General features: G+C 38.7%; 1 protein-coding gene across 5 annotated transcripts in view; it reads left to right on the plus strand.

The window, feature by feature from the left end:
- The window catches only part of DIAPH3 (diaphanous related formin 3), a 518,008-nt gene that overhangs the window by 328,454 nt on the left and 167,213 nt on the right, over positions 1-22,341 (plus strand). For all 5 annotated transcript variants that reach the window (XM_082408926.1, XM_082408925.1, XM_082408927.1 and 2 more), the window contains one exon: positions 21,666-21,789. In XM_082408926.1, the coding sequence (XP_082265052.1) occupies positions 21,666-21,789 (124 nt within the window). The remainder of the gene's footprint in view (positions 1-21,665; positions 21,790-22,341) is intronic.

A 22,341-nucleotide genomic window follows, 5' to 3' on the forward strand; every position in this document is an offset into this window, starting at 1 on the left:
ATCCTGGCCATTAGGTACTCCTGGATCAGCAGGGGGAGCTTTCATTGTAACTGATGAGCTTACCCGTATGACAGTGTTCAAGAATCTACTTCATTAGGGCTGCTTCTTTGCTAAAAGATAACAGCTTACAGCTTTTCTCTTGTATTTCAGTGAAAATATTTTGGATCATTATTGTATTTCTGTATACCATTGTAATATTTCTTTCCTTTATGGACTTTTAAGGGTTGAATACGTTTTTCCCTTGTCTAAACAGTTGAAATTAACGAACTCTAATCTATGATGGTTTTATTGATTATTTCACAATAACCTGTTTCATTATTAATTTGGAATGGTATTTTATTGATGAATAGAAAATATGACCAAACTTTGGAGGTTTTGGAGTGTATTAAAATAATACCAAGGTAAATTTACAGTGTCACCTTGTTCAGCACATGTCTTTTTTAAGGTATTATAGCTATTCCACATATTTCCATTTTTCCCTAGATAGTTAACTCTGAATTCTAGAGATACCATGCTAGTCTAGTCTGTAACTCACTTATTCACTCATTCATTTAACAAGCATGTGTTGTGTGATTACTGTGTCAGAAACTGTGCTCTATCTTGCTGCTTTTCCAAGGTGTGGTTTCTGTGACTTGGTGCAGCCCCGGTTACCTCACTCACAACTGTCTCCTCTCCTTATATACGCAACTTCCTCCCCTTTTTCTATGCACCCTCTAAGTATTGCTTTTATTATTAGCCTAATACTGAGTCCTTCTCTTTTTTCTCTCTGTAGCTTCTCCTTAGGTGATCTCTTTAGTCTCCAAGGGCTTAAATAGCATCGTTACATTAATGACTTACAGATTTATATCCCAGACTTCCTTCTGAGCTCCACACTTGCATATCCAACAGCTTACTTGCCATTTCCAGCTACACTTCAGTGTGTAGATCATGATATGCTGTAAAATGTGGCTCTTGATTCCTACTCCCTTACTCTGTCCTCCCCAGATTTTATTTACTTGAGAAATTCCTTTTTGGCTCACTTTCTTCTGATTTCCTTTTTCTCATTTCCCCTGCCCCCTAGCCCTCAGCATGTCAGCTGAGAGCTGTGTGGTAGATTCTGTGGAAAGTGGCAGCTGTGGCCTAGAATGTTGTCTAGATCTCTCCTTTGTCAGGTACCTTAAAGTAAATGTCCCTTTCCCTTTGGTACTTTTTCCTGGTGCTTGCTGGGAACCTCACCTAAGTTTCTGTGTATTCCAATCTTTCTTTAAGGATAAATTCATAGGTTTTCCAGAAAATCTTAGACCACTATTCAAGAACTACTACTCTAGATTAGAGACTATTCCTGGAACTGCTGGGAATGAAATTAGCTTCTTGAGAAAGGACAATATTCAGCGTATTATCAGAGTGGATTTAATGATTGCCCATTTCTAATTTTTTTCACTTTTTCCATTTCCACATTTTCACCTTTCAGGAGCATTCTTTGACGTTTTATATTTGAGTTTTTGTTTGCTCTATTTTATAGACCTCTCTGCTTTTAAGACTGTTTGTTTGCTTTTAGCTAGTAATACCTTGGTCTGGCCCAAATATTTGTCTAGTCAAATACATCTCCTGGTTTTCAATTCCTCATGACTTTCCAACACTTTATGATAAATGCCTTACTAAATACTGAATGCTTGTCTTTTATTCACCTACTGTGAGCACTTAGAACACTTAATTTCCAGGTGGCTGCCACCTGGAAATGCATAGTGTTTGAAAATTTCAAATTCATCTGCTGTAACAAGCAGAACGCATTTTCAAAGGCTTCCATTAACCTCCTTATGCTATAGACTTCCAAAAATGCCAATTGTAAAGTATTAAGAGTCTTATGAAAATACACATTCTTAGTGTATATTTCTGCCAATACAATGAAATAATTTGACAGGACACATTGTTTATGGTGGGGGCATTTATAGTAAGCTAATTTAGTTACAGAAGACAGCCATGTAGGATATTGCTTTAATTGTCAATAAAGAGCACAAAATATATTCTGTTATGGGCTGAATTCTGTCCCCATATATTGAAGCCCTTTGTATGTTGAAGCCCTGACCCCTGGTACCTCAGAATGTGACTCTATATGGAGAGAGGGTCTTTAAAGTGGTGCTTAAGTTAAAATGGGACCCATAGGGTGAGCCCTAGTACAATCTGACATGTGTGCTTATAAGAAGAGGAAATTTAGACCCAGGGAGACATCAGGGGTGTGCATACCAGACCAACCATGTGAGGACACAGAGAGAAGGTGGCTACCTGCAAGCCAAAGAGAGATGCTTCAGAAGAAATCAAACTTACCAACATCTTGAACTGTGAAAAAATAAATTTCTATTGTTTAAGCCACCCAGTCTGTGGCATTTTGTGATGGCAGCCCTAGCAAACTAATCCAATAATTTAAGACATTTTTCTTGCTTAGTTTTTTGGCTTTAGAATAGAGTGGACTATACTGCATGATTTTTGACTTTATCAGATAATTTGAAGAAACAGTCCTAGACCTGCTGTGTTGGATGTTCACTAGTAATCAATTTAGGAATAGCAAAGGTTCTTACACAAACCATGAATTATCACATGATTTTAAATAATTCCAAGTATGCCTCAATTCCTTTTTTTTGAATAGATGACACATAAATTAGTACATGTATGAGGAAATATGGAGGCATTCTAAATAAATATATTCATGAGCATTTACATTTAATTTTCATGGTGAGATCTCTGGCATCTCCTGGATCTTATTTTAGAATGCATTCATTTACACTGAACTAAGTGTACTAAGTTTTTGTTTTGTTTTATCATGTCTTTTACTCATTATATCCCTACATGTATTTCTTTACCACTTCTCCCTGTTTTGCTACTGTAATAGTTGTAATTTTCTTATAAGCAAGTAGCTAACAAAGACTAGTAACACTCTGAACTATCTGTTGACAGTTTTCTAAACGTGAGGTATGAATAGATGGTTTTACCTTTCTTTTTTTCATTGTCCTGTGGAAATAGTGAAAGTATTCGATGTCTCCTACTTGTGTACCATTGATTCCACATATAGATGAAGAGTAAGAAGCTATGTCTGGAAAGCTAGTTTATGACTCCTATGTAGTTATATCTCAACTATTTTGACCATCTGTAGCCATCTAATACATATACTCAGGGACTGTAAAACAATTTTAATATTACTACAAGCTAAATATAATTTAAAAATAAATTTATTTTTAAAAGGCAATTCACATGTAGGTTTCCATATACTTACTAAAAGGGCTATATATGTAAAATTTTACATTCAGCAAATTAACACTTTTAACATAAAAAGGTATGATGAAATATAACTGAACCATTCACAAGGTAATTGCAGGATTTATGAAAAATATTTATAGTGTACTGGGAGTGCAGTGTACTGGTAAAGAGCCACTAGGTCCAAGTTGTTTGATGAGCAACATTTTATTTAAGTCCTGCCAGTTTATGTCCAAGGATTATCTATGTAGAGTTGGCATCAAAAGTTTAAATTGGAGACCTGAGTGTGATAAGGTTGTATTACACTATTTTATGGTGCAAATATAAACTATTTTGGAAGGCAGCAGAAAGGAATATAGACAGAACATGGCCAAAATCTCTAGAAGGATTAAGGATTCTTTAGAGTGACATTGAAGAACACTGGCATGGAGGAACTACTTGCAGCTAAAGATTGCTTTTTGAGATACTGAGCTAGGAACATTTCCTGAATTGGCTGCTGCTTGGGCTGATAGATGATGATGAAGAAGAAAAACACACCAGGAAGACCTCTGTATCTTTTTTGGAGGTTAGCAGACTGAAAGTGGCATCAATACAGCATTAATCTTTTCAAGAAACTAACAGTTTACAGTGTTTGCAGATTTTTGGCCAGCTACAGATTTGAAATAGCTATTTGAATAGTTCTATCAGTGTCACCATGAGCCATAGCTAACATCAAGTAACAGGACAGGATCAACAGTGACGACCAAGGTCTTGGAGCTTTCTTAGACTGCTGGCTGGGAAGCAGTATTTACTGTACTTCAGTTTTGCAACATGAAGTGAGAAATTACAAACCAGGTAGATGAAAGAAAATTTCCCAGCATTTTGAAGGATAGCTTAACATAACAAATCTGTATACTATAAAGAAATCTAAGCAGTGGATGGAGCAAACACAGTTATGTCTGTCTGTTGAGTCTCATTGCTCACAAAATTGACATGTAACCAACTGGGTGAAGAGGCATGGAGCTGATAAGATGCTGAAGGTAGAATTGCCAACTGCTTCCCAAAACCAGACTGTGTTTATATAGCTTGCAAAATCTTGAATTAGTAGTTGTTTTAGTTTCCTAGGGCTGCCATAAAGTATCACCACATACCAGGTCACTTTAAACAACATAAATTTATTCTCTAACTGTTCAGGAATACAGAAATCTGAAATCAAGGTGTCGGTAGCATTGGTTTCTTCTGTAGTCTCTCGGGAGAAACCATCCAATGCCTCTCTCTAAGCTTCTAGTGGCTGCCAGCAATCCTTGGCATCCCTGTGCCTCTATTTTTATATTGCTTTCTTCTCCATGTCTTTGTATCCTCACCTCTCTTTTTAAGGACAGCAATCACTTGATTCAGGGCCCACCCTAGATCCAGGATGATTTCATCTTGAGATCTTTAACTAATTCTCTTTGCAAAGACCCTGTTTCAAAATAAGTCACTTTCTGATGTTCTGGGTGGACATGGAGTTTGGGGGACACTATTCAACCCACTCCAGTCATCGTTGTCATCCATCCTATAAGTGCATGGCGACAGCACCATCATCTCTGAGTATTTTGAAATAGTTAAGGGTAACTGCACTGTTAGCATTATATATAGAAAGCGTTTATATGATGTTGTGAAATATTTTGGTGTTTAAGGGTTATTGTTGATGATGAGCTGCGAAATACCTTTTTCTTATATCATCATATGCAAATACTGAAGCAGTTAAAGCTGAAATTCATAATATGCCGCTGAATTTAAGGAGTTTTTATTGACAGGCAGTGACAATTACAATAATTCCAATAAATGATTTCAGTGGGTGAAATAAAAACATGATAGAGGCATTATATTATAGGAAAGGCTATTATTACAGTCATGGACTCTGAAGCTAGACAACTGGGGTTCAAACCCCAACTTTGCCCATTGCTAGAGGAATAACCTTGGATGAGTTTCTTATCCTCTCTAGGACTCAGTTTTCTTATGTATAAAATGGGGATAATAGTAGTATTAATTTAGAGGTTTGGTGTGAGGATTAAATAGGTTTGTATGTGTACATATTTATAAAGCTTGTATGTAACACCTAGTTAGCACTATGTAAATATTCTCCACATTTGTTGTTGCTGTTGTTTTTCAGTGATTATTTCTTTTTTTTTTAACATCTTTATTGGATTATAATTGCTTTACAATGGTGTGTTAGTTTCTGCTTTATAACAAAGTGAATCAGCTATACATATACATATGTCCCCATATCTCTTCACTCTTGCGTCTCCCTCCCTCCCACCCTCCCTATCGCACCCCTCTAGGTGGTCACAAAGCACCAAGCTGATCTCCCTGTGCTATGCGGCTGCTTCCCACTAGCTATCTATTCTACGTTTGGTAGTGTATATATGTCCATGCCACTCTCTCACTTTGTCCCAGCTTACCCTTCCCCCTCCCTGTATCCTCAAGTCCATTCTCTAGTAGGTCTGCTTCTTTATTCCCATCTTGCCCCTTGTTTACACACATCTGCCTATGCTGTCATTAATGATGCAGGTAAACATGGATCTAATATATTATTATAGAATTTTAATATATATTCTCGAAAATTGTTTGAACGGATTCCAACTGTGTCTTGCCTAAAACTCATGCAAGCTTTAGAGTACAAGGCCAAGAATTTTGTAGATTTGTGTTATTGAAAAACTGTTGTACTTTCTAAAAATTAGATAATAATATACATATAGGAAAATGCACAAATCATAAATGTACAGCTCAATGCATTTTCTCCAATTGGACATAATAGCATAAGGAATGGAATTTGGAAAATGGATTCTATTTACCCTTCTGTGCTTCAGCCTGACACTATTTTTTTTTTTTTTAATTTATTTATTTATGGCTGTGTTGGGTCTTCGTTTCTGTGCGAGGGCTTTTCTCTAGCTGCGGCAAGCGGGGGCCACTCTTCATCGCGGTGCGCAGGCCTCTCACTATCGCGACCTCTCCCGTTGCGGAGCACAGGCTCCAGACGCGCAGGCTCAGCAATTGTGGCTCACGGGCCCAGTTGCTCCGCGGCATGTGGGATCTTCCCAGACCAGGGCTCGAACCCGCGTCCCCTGCATTGGCAGGCAGACTCTCAACCACTGCGCCACCAGGGAAGCCCCCTGACACTATTTATAATTCATATTTTGAACTTTGATATAAGATTTCTTTTGAAAAAGGGTTCCTACTACTAAACAACCTTTGAAAACAACTAGTCTCCAGCAACTCTTCAACAACTTACAGTTATTTTTTTTCTGGAGGTGTTTGCATGTTATGTAAAATCAAATTTATCAGCCCAGAATTATTGAGGAATGCCATATGGAAATATGAACTAATACTGAAGATAGATGATAGAAGTAATAGAAACATCTAAACAGATGTTTACTCTCCTTCATAGGAAAACGTAAAGAAAATGTCTTCTTAGATAATCTTCCCCTCTGTCCTCAGAAGCAAAGGTTTAAAACTGATCAGTTGGGAGACCCTTGTGTCATGTAAATATGTCTATCACCTTGATGGCAGCTTCTCAGTAGCTGTCTGTCAAACTACATATTTTACGGAAAAAAGAACTAGTGCTCATTAATAGTTTTTGATGTTTTTTTTTTTTTTTAAACATCTTTATTGAAGTATAATTGCCTTACAATGGTGTGTTAGCTTCTGCTTTATAACAAAGTTAATCAATTATACATATACAATATGTTCCCATATCTCTTCCCTCTTGCATCTCCCTCGCTCCCACCCTCCCCATCCCACCCCTCTAGGTGGTCACAAAGCACCGAGCTGATCTCCCTGTGCTATGCGGCTGCTTCCCACTAGCTATCTATTTTACATTTGGTAGTGTATATATGTCCATGACACTCTCTCACCCTGTCACATCTCACCCCACCCCCTCCCCATATCCTCAAGTCCATTCTCTAGTAGGTCTGTGTCTTTATTCCCGTCTTGCCACTAGGTTCTTCATGGCTTTTTTTTCCCTTAGATTCCGTATATATGTGTTAGCATACTGTATTTGTTTTTCTCTTTCTGACTTACTTCACTCTGTATGACAGACTCTAACTCCATCCACCTCATTACAAATACCTCCATTTCATTTCTTTTTATGGCTGAGTAATATTCCATTGTATATATGTGCCACATCTTCTTTATCCATTCATCTATCGATGGACATTTAGGTTGCTTCCATGTCCTGGCTATTGTAAATAGAGCTGCAATGAACATTTTGGTACATGACTCTTTTTGAATTATGGTTTTCTCAGGGTATATGCCCAGTAGTGGGATTGCTGGATCGTATGGTAGTTCTATTTTTAGTTTTTTAAGGAACCTCCATACTGTTCTCCATAGTGGCTGTATCAATTTACATTCCCACCAACAGTGCAAGAGAGTTCCCTTTCCTCCACAGCCTCTCCAGCATTTACTGTTTCTAGATTTTTTGATGATGGCCATTCTGACCGGTGTGAGATGATATCTCATTGTAGTTTTGATTTGCATTTCTCTAATGATTAATGATGTTGAGCATTCTTTCATGTGTCTGTAGGCCATCTGTATATCTTCTTTGGAGAAATGTCTATTTAGGTCTTCTGCCCATTTTTGGATTGGGTTGTTCGTTTTTTTGTTATTGAGCTGCATGAGCTGCTTGTAGATCTTGGAGATTAATCCTTTCTCAGTTGCTTCATTTGCAAATATTTTCTCCCATTCTGATGGTTGTCTTTTGGTCTTGTTTATGGTTTCCTTTGCTGTGCAAAAGCTTTTAAGTTTCATTACGTCCCATTTGTTTATTTGTGTTCTTATTTCCATTTCTCTGGGAGCTGGGTCAAAAAGAATCTTGCTGTGATGTATGTCATAGAGTGTTCTGCCTATGTTTTCCTCTAAGAGTTTGATAGTGTCTGGTCTTACACTTAGGTCTTTAATCCATTTTGAGTTTATTTTTGTGCATGGTGTCAGGGAGTGTTCTAATTTCACACTTTTACATGTATCTGTCCAATTTTCCCAGCACCACTTATTGAAGAGGCTGTCTTTTCTCCACTGTATATGCTTGCCTCCTTTATCAAAGATAAGGTGACCATATGTGCGTGGGTTTATCTCTGGACTTTCTATCCTGTTCCATTGATTAATATTTCTGTTTTTGTGCCAGTACCAAACTGTCTTGATTACTGAAGCTTTGTAATATAGTCTGAAGTCAGGGAGCCTGATTCCCCCAGCTCCATTTTTCGTTCTCAAGATTGCTTTGGCTATTCGGGGTCTTTTGTGTTTCCATACAAATTGTGAAATTTTTTGTTCTAGTTCTGTGAAAAATGCCAGTGGTAGTTTGATAGGGATTGCATTGAATCTGTAGATTGCTTTGGGTAGTAGAGTCATTTTCACAATGTTGATTCTTCCAATCCAGGAACATGGTATATCTTTCCATCTATTTGTATCATCTTTAATTTCTTTCATCAGTGTCTTATAATTTTCTGCATACAGGTCTTTTGTCTCCTTAGGTAGGTTTGTTCCTAGATATTTTATTCTTTTTGTTGCAATGGTAAACGGGAGTGTTTTCTTAATTTCACTTTCAGATTTTTCGTCATTAGTGTATAGAAATGCAAGAGATTTCTGTGCATTAATTTTGTAGCCTGCTACTTTACCAAATTCATTGATTAGCTCTAGGAGTTTTCTGGTAGCATCTTTAGGATTCTCTACGTATGGTATCATGTCATCTGCAAATAGTGACAGCTTTACTTCTTCTTTTCCGATTTGGATTCCTTTTATTTCTTTGTCTTCTCTGATTGCTGTGGCTAACACTTCCAAAACTATGTTGAATAATAGTGATGAGAGTGGGCAACCTTGTCTTGTTCCTGATCTTAGTGGAAATGGTTTCAGTTTTTCACCATTGAGGACAGTGTTGGCTGTGGGTTTGTCATATATGGCCTTTATTATGTTGAGGAAAGCTCCCTCTATGCCTACTTTCTGCAGGGCTTTTATCATAAATGGGTGTTGAATTTTGTAGAAAGCTTTCTCTGCATCTATTGAGATGATCATATGGTTTTTCTCCTTCAATTTGTTAATATGGTGTATCACATTGATTGATTTGCGTATATTGAAGAATCCTTGCATTCCTGGGATAAACCCCACTTGATCATGGTGTATGATCCTTTTCATGTGCTGTTGGATTCTGTTTGCTAGTATTTTGTTGAGGATTTTTGCATCAATGTTCATCAGTGATATTGGCCTGTAGTTTTCTTTCTTTGTGACATCTTTGTCTGGTTTTGGTATCAGGGTGATGGTGGCCTCGTAGAATGAGTTTGGGAGTGTTCCTCCCTCTGCAATATTTTGGAAGAGTTTGAGAAGGATAGGTGTTAGCTCTTCTCTAAATGTTTGATAGAATTCACCTGTGAAGCCATCTGGTCCTGGGCTTTTGTTTGTTGGAAGGTTTTTAATCACAGTTTCAATTTCAGTGCTTGTGAGTGGTCTGTTCATATTTTCTATTTCTTCCTGGTTCAGTCTCGGCAGTTTGTGCATTTCTAAGAATCTGTCCATTTCTTCCAGGTTGTCCATTTTATTGGCGTAGAGTTGCTTGTAGTAATCTCTCATGATCTTTTGTATTTCTGCAGTGTCAGTGGTTACTTCTCCTTTTTTATTTCTAATTCTATTGATTTGAGTCTTCTCCCTTTTTCTCTTGATGAGTCTGGCTAATGGTTTATCAATTTTGTTTATCTTCTCAAAGAACCAGCTTTTAGTTTTATTGATCTTTGCTATTGTTTCCTTCATTTCTTTTTCATTTATTTCTGACCTGATCTTTATGATTTCTTTCCTTCTGCTAGCTTTGGGGTTTTTTTGTTCTTCTTTCTCTAATTGCTTTAGGTGCAAGGTTAGGTTGTTTATTCAAGATGTTTCCTGTTTCTTGAGGTAGGCCTGTATTGCTATAAACTTCCCTCTTAGCACTGCTTTTGCTGCGTCCCATAGGTTTTGGGTCGTCGTATCTCCATTGTCATTTGTTTCTAGGTATTTTTTGATTTCTCCTTTGATTTCTTCAGTGATCACTTCGTTATTAAGTAGTGTATTTTGTAGCCTCCATGTGTTTGTATTTTTTACACATCTTTTCCTGTAATTGATATCTAGTCTAATAGCGTTGTGGTCGGAAAAGATACTTGATACGATTTCAATTTTCTTAAATTTACCAAGGCTTGATTTGTGACCCAAGATATGATCTATCCTGGAGAATGTTCCATGCGCACTTGAGAAAAATGTGTATTCTGTTGTTTTTGGGTGGAATGTCCTATAAATATCAATTAAGTCCATCTTGTTTAATGTATCATTTAAAGCTTGTGTTTCCTTATTTATTTTCATTTTGGATGATCTGTCCATTGGTGAAAGTGGGGTGTTAAAGTCCCCTACTATGATTGTGTTGCTGTCAATTTCCCCTTTTATGGCTGTTAGTATTTGCCTTATGTATTGAGGTGCTCCTATGTTGGGTGCATAAATATTTACAATTGTTATACCTTCCTCTTGGATCGATCCCTTGATCATTATATAGTGTCCTTCTTTGTCTCTTATAATATTCTTTATTTTAAAGTCTATTTTGTCTGATATGAGAATTGCTACTCCAGCTTTCTTTTGATTTCCATTTGCATGGAATATCTTTTTCCATCCCCTCACTTTCAGTCTGTATGTGTCTCTAGGTCTGAAGTGGGTCTCTTGTAGACAGCATATATATGGGTCTTGTTTTTGTATCCATTCAGCCAGTCTATGTCTTTTGGTGGGAGCATTTAATCCATTTACATTCAAGGTAATTATCGATATGTATGTTCCTATTCCCATTTTCTTAAATGTTTTGGGTTTGTTATTTTAGGTGTTTTCCTTCTCTTGTGTTTCTTGCCTAGAGAAGTTCCTTTAGCATTTGTTGTAAAGCTGGTTTGGTGGTGCTGAACTCTCTCAGCTTTTGCTTGTCTGTAAAGGTTTTAATTTCTCCATCACATCTGAATGAGATCCTTGCTGGGTAGAGTAATCTTGGTTGTAGGTTTTTCTTCTTCATCACTTTAAGTATATCCTGCCACTCCCTTCTGGCTTGCAGAGTTTCTGCTGAAAGATCAGATGTTAACCTTATGGGGATTCCCTTGTGTGTTATTTGTTGTTTTTCCCTTGCTGCTTTTAATATGTTTTCTTTATATTTAATTTTTGACAGTTTGATTAATATGTGTCTTGGCGTGTTTCTCCTTGGGTTTATCCTGTATGGGAATCTCTGTGCCTCCTGGACTTGATTAACTATTTCCTTTCCCATATTAGGGAAGTTTTCAACTATACTCTCTTCAAATATTTTCTCAGTCCCTTTCTTTTTCTCTTCTTCTTCTGGGACCCCTATAATTCGAATGTTGGTGCGTTTAATGTTGTCCCAGAGGTCTCTGAGACTGTCCTCAGTTCTTTTCATTCTTTTTTCTTTATCCTGCTCTGCAGTAGTTATTTCTACCATTTTATCTTCCAGGTCACTTATCCTTTCTTCTGCCTCAGTTATTCTGCTATTGATCCCATCTAGAGTATTTTTAATTTCATTTATTGTGTTTTTCATCGTTGCTTGGTTCCTCTTTAGTTCTTCTACGTCCTTGTTAAATGTTTCTTGCATTTTGTCTATTCTATTCCCAAGATTTTGGATCATCCTTACTATCATTATTCTGAATTCTTTTTCAGGTAGACTACCTATTTCCTCTTCATTTGTTAGGTCTGGTGTGTTTTGACCCTGCTCCTTCATCTGCTGTGTGTTTTTCTGTCGTCTCATTTTGCTTATCTTACTTTGTTTGGGGTCTCCTTTTCACAGGCTGCAGGTTCGTAGTTCCCGTTGTTTTTGGTATCTGTCCCCAGTGGGTAAGGTTGGTTCAGTGGGTTGTGTAGGCTTCCTGGTGGAGGGGACTATTGCCTGTGTTCTGGTGGATGAGGTTGAATCTTGTCTTTCTGGTGGGCACGTCCACGTCTGGTGGTGTGTTTTGGGGTGTCTGTGGCCTTATGATTTTAGGCAGCCTCCCTGCTAATGGATGGGGCTGTGTTCCTGTCTCACTAGTTGTTTGGCATAGGGTGTCCAGCCCTGTAGCTTGCTGGTCGTTGAGTGAAGCTGGGTCTTGATGTTGAGATGGAGATCTCTGAGAGATTTTTGCCGTTTGGTATTACGTGGAGCTGGTAGGTCTCTTGTGGACCAGTGTCCTGAAGTTGGCTCTCCCACCTCAGAGGCACAGCCCTGATGCCTGGCTGGAGCACCAAGAGCCTTTCATCCACACAGCTCAGAATATAAGGGAGAAAAAAATAGAAAGAATAAAAGAGGAAAAAATAAAATAAAATAAAGCTATTATAATAAAAAATAAGAAAAAAATTATTAGGAGTAAATGTATTCAGAAAAATTTTTTTTTTTATTTTAAAAAATAGATTTATTAATTTTTTATAGTAAAAAATAAGAAAAAAATTTTTAAGAAAAAAATTTATTAAGAAAAAAAATTTTAATTTTTTAAAATAAAAAATATGAAAAAATTTGTTAAAAGATTTTTTAATTTCTAAAAATAAAAAATACGGAAAAAATTATTAAGAAAACATATATTAGGAAAAAAAAATTTTTTTAAGTAAAAAAAAAAAAAAAATGGACGGACCTAACCCTAGGACTGATGGTGAAAGCAAAGCTATACAGACAAAATCTCACCCAGAAGCATACACATATATACTCACAAAAAAAGGAATAGGGGAAATTAATATATCCTGCTCCTAAAGTCCACCTTTTGAATTTGGGATGGTTCGTTGTCTATTCAGGTATTCAACAGATGCAGGCACATCAAGTTGTTTGTGGAGCTTTAATCCCCTGCTTCTGAGGCTGCTGGGGGAGATTTCCCTTTCTCTTCTTTGTTCGTACAGCTCCCAGCGTTCAGCTTTGGATTTGGACCCGCCTCTGCATGTACGTCGCCTGAGGGCGTCCGTTCCCCGCCCACACAGAATGGGGTTAAAGGAGCAGCTGCTTCGGGGGCTCTGGCTCACTCAGGCCGGGGGAGGGAGCGGTACGGAGGAGGCGGGGCGAGCCTGCGGCGTCAGAGGCGTCGTGACGTTGCAGCAGCCTGAGGCGCGCCGTGTGTTCTCCTGGGGAAGTTGTCCCCGGATCATGGGAGCCTGGCAGTGGCAAGCTGCACCGGCTCCTGGGAGGGGCAGTGTGGAGAGTGACCTGTGCTCGCACACAGGCTTCTTGGTGGCGGCAGCAGCAGCCTTAGCATTTCCTACCAGTCTCTGGGGTCCGCGCTGATGGCCGCGGCTCGCGCCCGTCTCTGGGGTCCGCGCTGTTAGCCGCGGCTCGCGCCCGCCTCTGGAGTTAGTCTAGGCGGCGCTCTGAATCCCCTCTCCTTGCACGCCACGAAACAAAGAGGCAAGAAAAAGTCTCTTGCCTCTTCGGCGGCTGCAGACCTCCTCTCCGGCTCCCTCCCGGCTCGCCTCGGCACGCCAACCCCTTCAGGCTGTGTTCACGCCGCCAACCCCAGTCCTCTCCCTGCGATCCAACCGAAGCCCGTGCCTCAGCTCCCAGCCCCGCCCGCCCCAGCGGGTGAGCAGACAAGCCTCTCGGGCTGGTGAGCGCTGCTCGGCGTTGAGCCTCTGTGCGGGAATTTCTCCATTTTTCCCTCTGTGCCCCTGTTGCTGTGGGATCCGCGCTGATAGCCGCGGCTCGCACCAGTCTCTGGATTTCGTTTAGGCAGCGCTCTGAATCCCCTCTCCTTGCGCGCCGCGAAACAAAGAGGCAAGAAAAAGTCTCTTGCCTCTTCGGCAGCTGCAGACTTTTTCCCGGACTCCCTCCCGGCTAGCACCAAAGCCCGAGCCTCAGCTCCCAGCCCCCGCCCGCCCCGGCGGGTGAGCAGACAAGCCTCTCGGGCTGGTGAGTGCTGGTTGGCGCCGAGCCTCTGTGCGGGAGTCTCTCCGCTTTGCCCTCCGCACCCCTGTGGCTGCGCTCTCCTCCGCGGCTCCGAAGCTTCCCCCCTCTGCCACCCGCAGTCTCTGCCCGCAAAGGGGCTTCCTAGTGCCTGGAAACCTTTTCTCCTTCACGGCTCCCTCCCACTGGCGCAGGTTCCGTCCCTATTCTTTTGTCTCTGTTATTTCTTTTTTCTTTTACCCTACCCAAGTACGTGGGGATTTTCTTCCCTTTTGGGAGGTCTGACATCTTCTGCCAGCGTTCAGTGGGTGTTCTGTAGGAGCAGTTTCACGTGTAGATGTATTTCTACTGTATCTGTGGGAAGGAAGGCGATCTCCGCGTGTTACTCTTCCGCCATCCTGCCCCTACTCCCCTTTTTTTATGTTTTGACCCTACAAGGAAAGAATTCTTTCCAAAAAGTTTATTGAACTCTTGCTGCGTGGCAGACACTATCCTAGGCACTTGTATTAATAAGGATTAGACAAACACAAAAAACAAACACCAAACAAACAAAAAAGAATAAGGATTAGACTGACTTTGAGTGACAGAAAAAAAAGTAACAGTGGCTTACATAAGATTCATTCATTCAGTATTTCATGAGTTGTTTTCTGAATGCCTCTTCTGTCTCAGGTACCGTTTGAGGTACTGGATAGAGTGGCATATGAACACAAAGGAAATGTCTCTGCTCTCTTGAAATTTACATTTTAGGTAGTGGATACAGAACAAAGAAAGAAGTCAATGTATATTATGTCAGGTGGTTAGCTGTGGAATCCTAGGCCAGGTGTTTGTTTTTGTTTGTTTGTTTGTTCTTTGGAATGTAGGTTGGGAGGCCAGAGAAGGCCCCATAGAGAAGGGCTTTGCGTGAAAGCCTGACAGAGGAGTGAGGAGGCATGGCAAGGTATGTGAGAGAAGCACTCTAGGCATAGGGAGGAGCAGGGGCCTAAGCCCTAGATATGGATGTGAGACTGGATCAGAGGGAGGGAGGGAGGGGGAGGGCATAATAGCAGATACGATCAGAAAGGTAGCAGATCCAATAGGACATGATTGGCCATTATAAAGATTTTGACTTTGCTCTGAGATGGGGAGCCATTGGAAGGGCTTTGAGCAAAAGAGTGACATCTGACTTGCATTTTCAAAGGATTGCTTTGGCTGCTTCTTTGGGGAAAAATGTAGAGGAACAAAGGGGAGATGCAGTGAAACCAGTTTGATGCTGTAAGAATAATCCAGGGGAGAGAGCATGTTGGCTGGGACCAAGAGGTTGCAGCAAGGGAGGTGAGAAGGATTTAAGCAATGCACCTACATTGAAGGTAGAAATCAACAGCATTTACTCTGTGATTGGGTGTGTGGGGTATGAGGGAAAGAGAGGAGTCATAACACCAATCATTTACTGAGGTGCAGGAGCAGATTCCAGAAGGAAGATAAGTTCCAATTTGAAAATGTGAGTTTAAGATGCCTATTAAATATTAAGTAAAGATATTCAACGGGCAGTTGGAGTTCAGGGGAAAGACCTAAGCAGGAGAAACCATTTGGAATTTTTCAAGTTTAGAGATATGCATGCAGTCCAGGACTTGTTAGGCTGCATTGTCTCCAATAGCCTTACATGAAAATTCATCTCATAATTTTCATGTCAGTTAGTCTATCCTTAATATTTATCATGGGACACATTAAAAGCAGCCACACCTCCCTCCCACAAACATGCACACAAAACCATTATCTTGAGGGAATATTTTGAATATTGTTACAAACATCTCTATTATGGGCCTCTTTTCTTTAATATTTACCATTTTCTTGAACATCTTATTTGCAGAAAGGAGTTTTCAAATTCTTATAGGTAAACATGATTTTCCATTAGATAGGCTTCTCCCACTAATATTGTTTTCTCTTGTAAAAAGGTTGTTATGCCTTTAACACCCTCTTTATAGTCAGAGAGGACAAGGCTACTTCTTTTCTGCCCAGAGTGGGGGAAATGGGTCAGCAGAACCGACTGGAGCCCTTTCACTGGTTGTGCTTGTCATTTCCTCTGCTTGCCTTCTGCCTACCTGTCCTCTCTCCAGACTCCATAACAAATATAGGCAATTCCCTTGCAGTGTGATGTATACAAAAAAGGTAACAACAAAACCCTCATTGCATGTATAGATCTTCCTTGACTTATGATGATGTTACATCCAGATAAACCCATTGCAAGCTGAAAATACCATAAGTTGAAAATTCACTGAATACACCTAACCCACCAAAGTTCATAGCTTAGCCTGGCCTAACTTACACGTGTTCAGAACACTTACATTAACCTATAGTTAGGCAAAATCATCTAACACTAAGCCTAATTTATAATAAGGTGTTGAATAGCTCATGCCGTTTATTGAATACTGTGCTGAAAGTGAAAACCAGAATGGTTCTCTGGGTACAGAATGGTTTGTAAGCATATTGATTGTTTACTCTTGCATGGCTGACTGGGAACTGCGGCTTGCTGTCCATCATCACAAAAGTGTGTACCACATATTGCTATCCCGGGAAAAGATCAGCATTCAGTGTATGAAGTATGGTTTCTATTGAATGCATAGCTCTCCCCACCATTGTAAAGTTGAAAAATCGTTAAGTGGAACGTAAGTCAGGGGTCCTCTGTAGTACTGGGTTGGCCAAAAAGTTCATTCGGATTCTTCTGTAATATCTTATGGAAAAACCCAAACGAGCTTTTTGGGCAAGCCAATATAATAAATTAATTAGGGGATGCAAATTATAATGTATTATTATGTGGAGTTCCATCAAGAATCAGAACAATGGGAAGAAGGAAAAGCTGAGCAGAAGGCAAGCTGAGGATGACTGGCCAGTCACTTAGCATTGCTTCTTTCAATTTACACCTTTGCCTGTTATGAACCAAACTGCAATTTATTTTGAGTTTCTGCTTTTTTTACCATCTTATTTCAGTTTTATGCTTTTCCGTCAACTTAATGAATGTTATAATAATACTGTAGATCTTAGATTTTTTTCTACGCCTACTTAATGTTAGGGATTTCTTTTAATGGTACTGAGGTTTTTGTCCATCTTGTCCATTCATTTTATTATTTTTAACGTGCATTTGTGAAATATTCTTACAGCTTTATTAATACCTTTATTATTACAATCGTCTAGGAAAAATCACTATGTTGAAAGCTTGAAATGCTATAGGCCCTAGTTTCTCTCACAAAACAATTGTGTCTAGGAGCATAGGGAGGGTAATTTAGTTTGAATGTTTACAGTTTTTTGTTAATAAGTTGCTGTTTAAGCATTCTTTAAAGGAATCAACTTCCCTGTAATGTATCATGGTATGTAAGAATGACTGTGACATTTCTTAGTAAGCTTGTTATAAAATAATGACCAATACCTCCAGGAGATATTCATAGACGATTATTATTTAATTACAGAGATTACTTAAATGAATACAATTTCTCCTTTTTTATTTGAAATCTTAACGTGGTAAATCATAGAGGCCATCGTATTACAGAGAGCCTATATTCATGATTTCTGTAAATCTAAATATTTATGGTTGTGATTTTGACTTTTATTCAGAACTTTTCTAACACCTCTAGTGTTATAATTATCATAATAACTAGGCACTTGGAGAAAAGTCTGTGTCTTGGATTTTAAGGTTTTAGATATTTAATCTGTTATATTTTCCCATTTTTAATGCTTTTATCTCAAGAGGTTAAAGTTAAATACAAAATCCATTCCTTCAACAAACATTTGAGTATCTGCACTATGTTATGTAACCCAAGGTACAAAGATGAATAAAATATGGCTCTCTTCCCTTAGGAATCCCCAGTTACTTGGGAGAGGAAGACACATAAAAAGATAAAAGTAATAGAGTGTAGTAATTGCAAAGATGGAGATAATTACCTGGTATGACAGGTAGGGAGGGCACGTCACCAGGGTCCTGACTGGGGTTTTGGACTCTTATTGTAGAGTATGAATAAGAATGACTTGGGTGGAGTGGGCAAGGCAAATAGACACAGTATTTCCAGCATTAGGTATGGAATAGATGAAAGGGATTGGGAGGAAGGGAACTACAAGCAGGACTGTTGATTTGGGAGTAAAGTGTGGCTGATTAGGAGGTAGAACCAAGTTGTGGGTGGAACTCTGATGTTGTCATGTAAGCAGTTTATTGTCTGTTTTTTAAGCAAGGAAGGGACATCTTTAAATTAATGTTTGTCTGGAAACTTCCATGTACAGTGTGGATATGGCTATAACAGAAACAGTAGGAGACAAGAGGGCAGGGAAAAGTGTTCCAGATGCCTTGAATAGTGTTCAACCTAGCAAGGAAGTAGGTCCTATTTGTCAAGTAAAATGCGAGGAATGTCACGATCCTTTGGATCTGAGGGTTCAGGAGAGGGAAGGGTCAAGACTAGCATGTTTCTAGCACAGGAAACAGAATTTATGGTTCTGCTGCCCACTAACGTGTGGAGATTACAGATGGGCAGTTAGTTGGGGACAGAGACACATGGTATCTGAGGTGACTGAGGGACATCCCATCTGATTGAATATTGAGTAAAATGCAAAAATTGAAATTGCCTTTAAAAAGTCTAGTCAATTCTGTTTGATGATGGCTATGTTTTGTTACTTCTAAATAATGAAAAGGAATTAAAAATAAAAATAAGATTAATTTCTTGGTCAAGAAATGTGACAAAGTTGAAAGATAAAATTCATACACAGGTCAGATACAGAGACACCAGTAAATTAACACTTCTTTGAGGGTGTACAATTTAAAATTCTCTGCTCCAGTTGGGATTTCTGATACAAAAAATTATAGTCACTGACCTCAAAAAACTTGACACATGAGAAAAGCATGGCTAAATTATGTTCACAGATGTATAAAGGTGCTATCTTTGTAAATATAATTGCTGAAAAAGAAAAACACCAAAGAAATTCTTAAATACTCTTTAGTTTTACTCATCAGATGGCCCCAAACATTGGATTATATTTTATTCTCCTAGAATTTGCACACACGTTTCTTTCTTTCAGTTGTGCTTTGGTCTTCATTTAAAAACCAGCAGTGAAAAGTAGATCAATCACACTTAAATTCTCTTAACTATAATATATAAATGTAATCAGATAGTGCTGATGAAGCTTAAATAATGGCTTAATGGGATTTCCATCTGTAGAGTAGCCACAGAACCATTTTTTAAAACAACCTTCTTACTCCTTATGATGTCAACCTTAAATGTTTGAATATGCCCCAAAGCTTCCTAACATCCCAAACATTTTGCTCTTGAAATTAGCAGTTTTTCTTTTTAGCCTGAGTTCTACAACACTGTTCCTGGCATGATGATGATGATGATGACGGTGATGATGATGGTTTTTTTTTTAAGTTTCCTTTGATTCTAATATTACTTACTTTAATCTTTAAGGTCTTCATGTCTTACCGAGTTCTAAGAATAAGAGTAACATCTCATAATCCATTTTATTTTAAAAAAAATTCTTCATCCTATATCATAGCATTTGATCTTTATGAAATATCAGTGAGGTAAAGGTATGAGGTGAGATTCTTCCTATTTCACTCATGTGGAAATTGAGCCAGTGAGAAGTTGCTTCATATCACAGTGATAGAACGTAGTCCCTGACCCACTGCTACCAATGAGTTGGAAGAGGCTCAAAGGATCCCCTAATAAGCCTTTCTTCTGAACCTGAAGCCCTTCTCTCATCCCACTGAGAAGCACTCACTCACTGGGATAGCTCTATGTTCAATTACAAGCAGCTGGTCTCCTCTGAGGGCTGCCCAGGCTGTTAGGCAGCTCTGAGGGTGACAACTCATAAATCAAAAATGTACTCATCTTATACCTCCCTCACAGGTACTGGAGTTCTGCCTTCTGACCAGACATGCACTTCAGTGTCCATGTGGCAGAGTAAAAACTATATATTGGGTCTTTTTCCTGATTCCTAAAATCTTTCTTAAATGATGAGAGTGTATTTTGTGTGCTACTGAGATGACCCAAGGCAGATGGGGGGAGGGCCAGCTTAGGGAGCTTCAGGATGGGGGCACTGGTTGACAGAGGTACCAACCATGTGATTAGAGGGTTAGAACTTTCAGCCCACCCTCTGACCTCCAGTTCAGTCACCAATAGCCAGTGATGTACTCAGTGGTGCCTGTGTTGTGAAGCTTCGATAAGAGTGAAATGACGAGGCTAAGGGAGCTTCTGCTGTAGTGAGCACAGGGGTATGCTGGGAGGGCAGCATACCTGGAGAGAGCATGGAGACTGTGGTACCCCCTCCCTCCCCATTCCTTGCCCTATGCCTGTCTTCCATTTGGCTATTCCTGAGTTACATCCTTTATAATAAAAACTGTAGTAGCAAGTATAGTAGGTACTTCCCTGAGTTCTGTGAGGGAACTCACATTATAATTTTTCACATTATAAAAAATAAATGGGTTGGTGGGGAGGGCATGGGAACCCTTGAGTTTATCATTGGTTAGAAGTATGGGTGATCCCTGGGGCTTGTGACTGTCCTGTGAAGTGAGGGCAGTCTTGTGGGATTGAGTCCTTAAACCTGTGGGTTCTGGGCTAACTCCAGGCAATGCATGTCAGAATTGAAGTGAATTGGGAGACACCCAGTTGGCGTTGGAGAATTGGAGAATTGGTAGCTATTGGAATGAAGTATTAAGTGTCAGAAAAAAACAAATAATCCACCTATGTTCCTTCCCAGTGTTTGCCTTGTGGTTTTTGTTACATGGGAGTTCCTCAGATTTTATTTGTCTTTTCTCTAGGTGTTTCCCAAATTTGATGTGTGTGTGTAATAAAATTTGATCAGCAAACTTAATCATAATGTTTTAATTGTGTGATTTTGTTCAATGGTGTGCTAACACATTAAATTTAAATGTTAATTAAAAATTATAGTATATCTATCTTCCATCCAGCCATCTATCCATCCATCCTGGGTTTAGCTGTATGTGAATCACTTGTGATTTGCACTAGGCAAGAATGTACACACAAAAAAATCTTTATTAGTTAATAAACACAGATTGTCCTCATAGTACCACTAAAGAAAGTTTGACATTTGTTTCACATGTTATTCAAATAACCCCTGATACCTTTTCATTCCTGTCATGGGGGACCTTGAACAGAAGAGCATACTTTCCGCATCTTTTCCATGTATATTTTATTTTTCCCTCTCAAAAGATCATGATTTTGAAAAATGCTAAAATTATATTGAAATAGTTTTAATTTTAAAAACATTGTCTTTCTTTGCCTTCTTTTTCTGAATAGACTGTTTATTTTTTTGTGTTTGTAGAGGTCAAGGACTCTGATTTTCAACAAAAAGTATTTCTTAAATGTGGTTTGTACATGTGAGCTTTTCCTAAATTTCATCTTCTGTTTTAAATAATCTTTTATTAAATTGTCTTCATTCTGGATGTAAAAATGAAAAAATTTAAGTGAAATTTACCTTTCATTTATTTTAGTGGATTTCCATTATTATTTTAAGGTTTTTCACAAATGTTTTGTTTCTAGAGTGTTTTACTTTTTTATATTATAATTTTGTCCTTCTAATGCGTATAATATTCTCTCAGTTTCTGTAGAAACGCTGGAAAAGAATTTGAAGCAGATGGGAAGGCAGCTTCAACAGCTTGAGAAAGATTTGAAAATCTTTCCCCCTCCTGAGGACTTGCATGATAAGTTTGTGACAAAGATGTCCATATCCTTTGATATCTAAATAGCTTAAGTCACTAGTCAATTAGGAGTACGATTTACTTAACATTTTAAGTATACTTGCATAACGAGAGATCACCCTACAGAGCCAAATTATAGAAGGTTTAACCTTTGCCTTCTTGCAAGGAAATTTATCAAGGCTTTTACCTATCAAGAATAATATAGAAGTTTATTGATTTCAATCCTTTTTTCCTTTTTATCAATCTGTATAATATGTTGTCTCATCTTTTTCCTTCCATATGCCCTATTTCCTTCTGATGTTCATGGTAAACTGAAAGGATAGGAAAACTCAATTTGAGGAAGTTTGAATCTAATGTCATGTTGTGATTTAGACACTTTTGAAATGTTTTAGGAAGCAGATGAAGACTTTATAAACTGTTGTGACTAGTCAGCTTAATTTCAAGAGTTGTTATATATTAAAAATTAACTCATATTCAAGAAACTTTAAAATCTCCTTTAGAAATACTGCATGGTTCCAAAATCAAAATGGAACCAATACAATCACTACTGATGTAGGTATTCTCTAGACCCAAAATA

The sequence above is a fragment of the Balaenoptera borealis genome, assembly GCF_965194805.1.
Source record: "Balaenoptera borealis genome assembly, contig: HAP1_SCAFFOLD_436, whole genome shotgun sequence".
Classification (NCBI taxonomy): domain Eukaryota; kingdom Metazoa; phylum Chordata; class Mammalia; order Artiodactyla; family Balaenopteridae; genus Balaenoptera; species Balaenoptera borealis.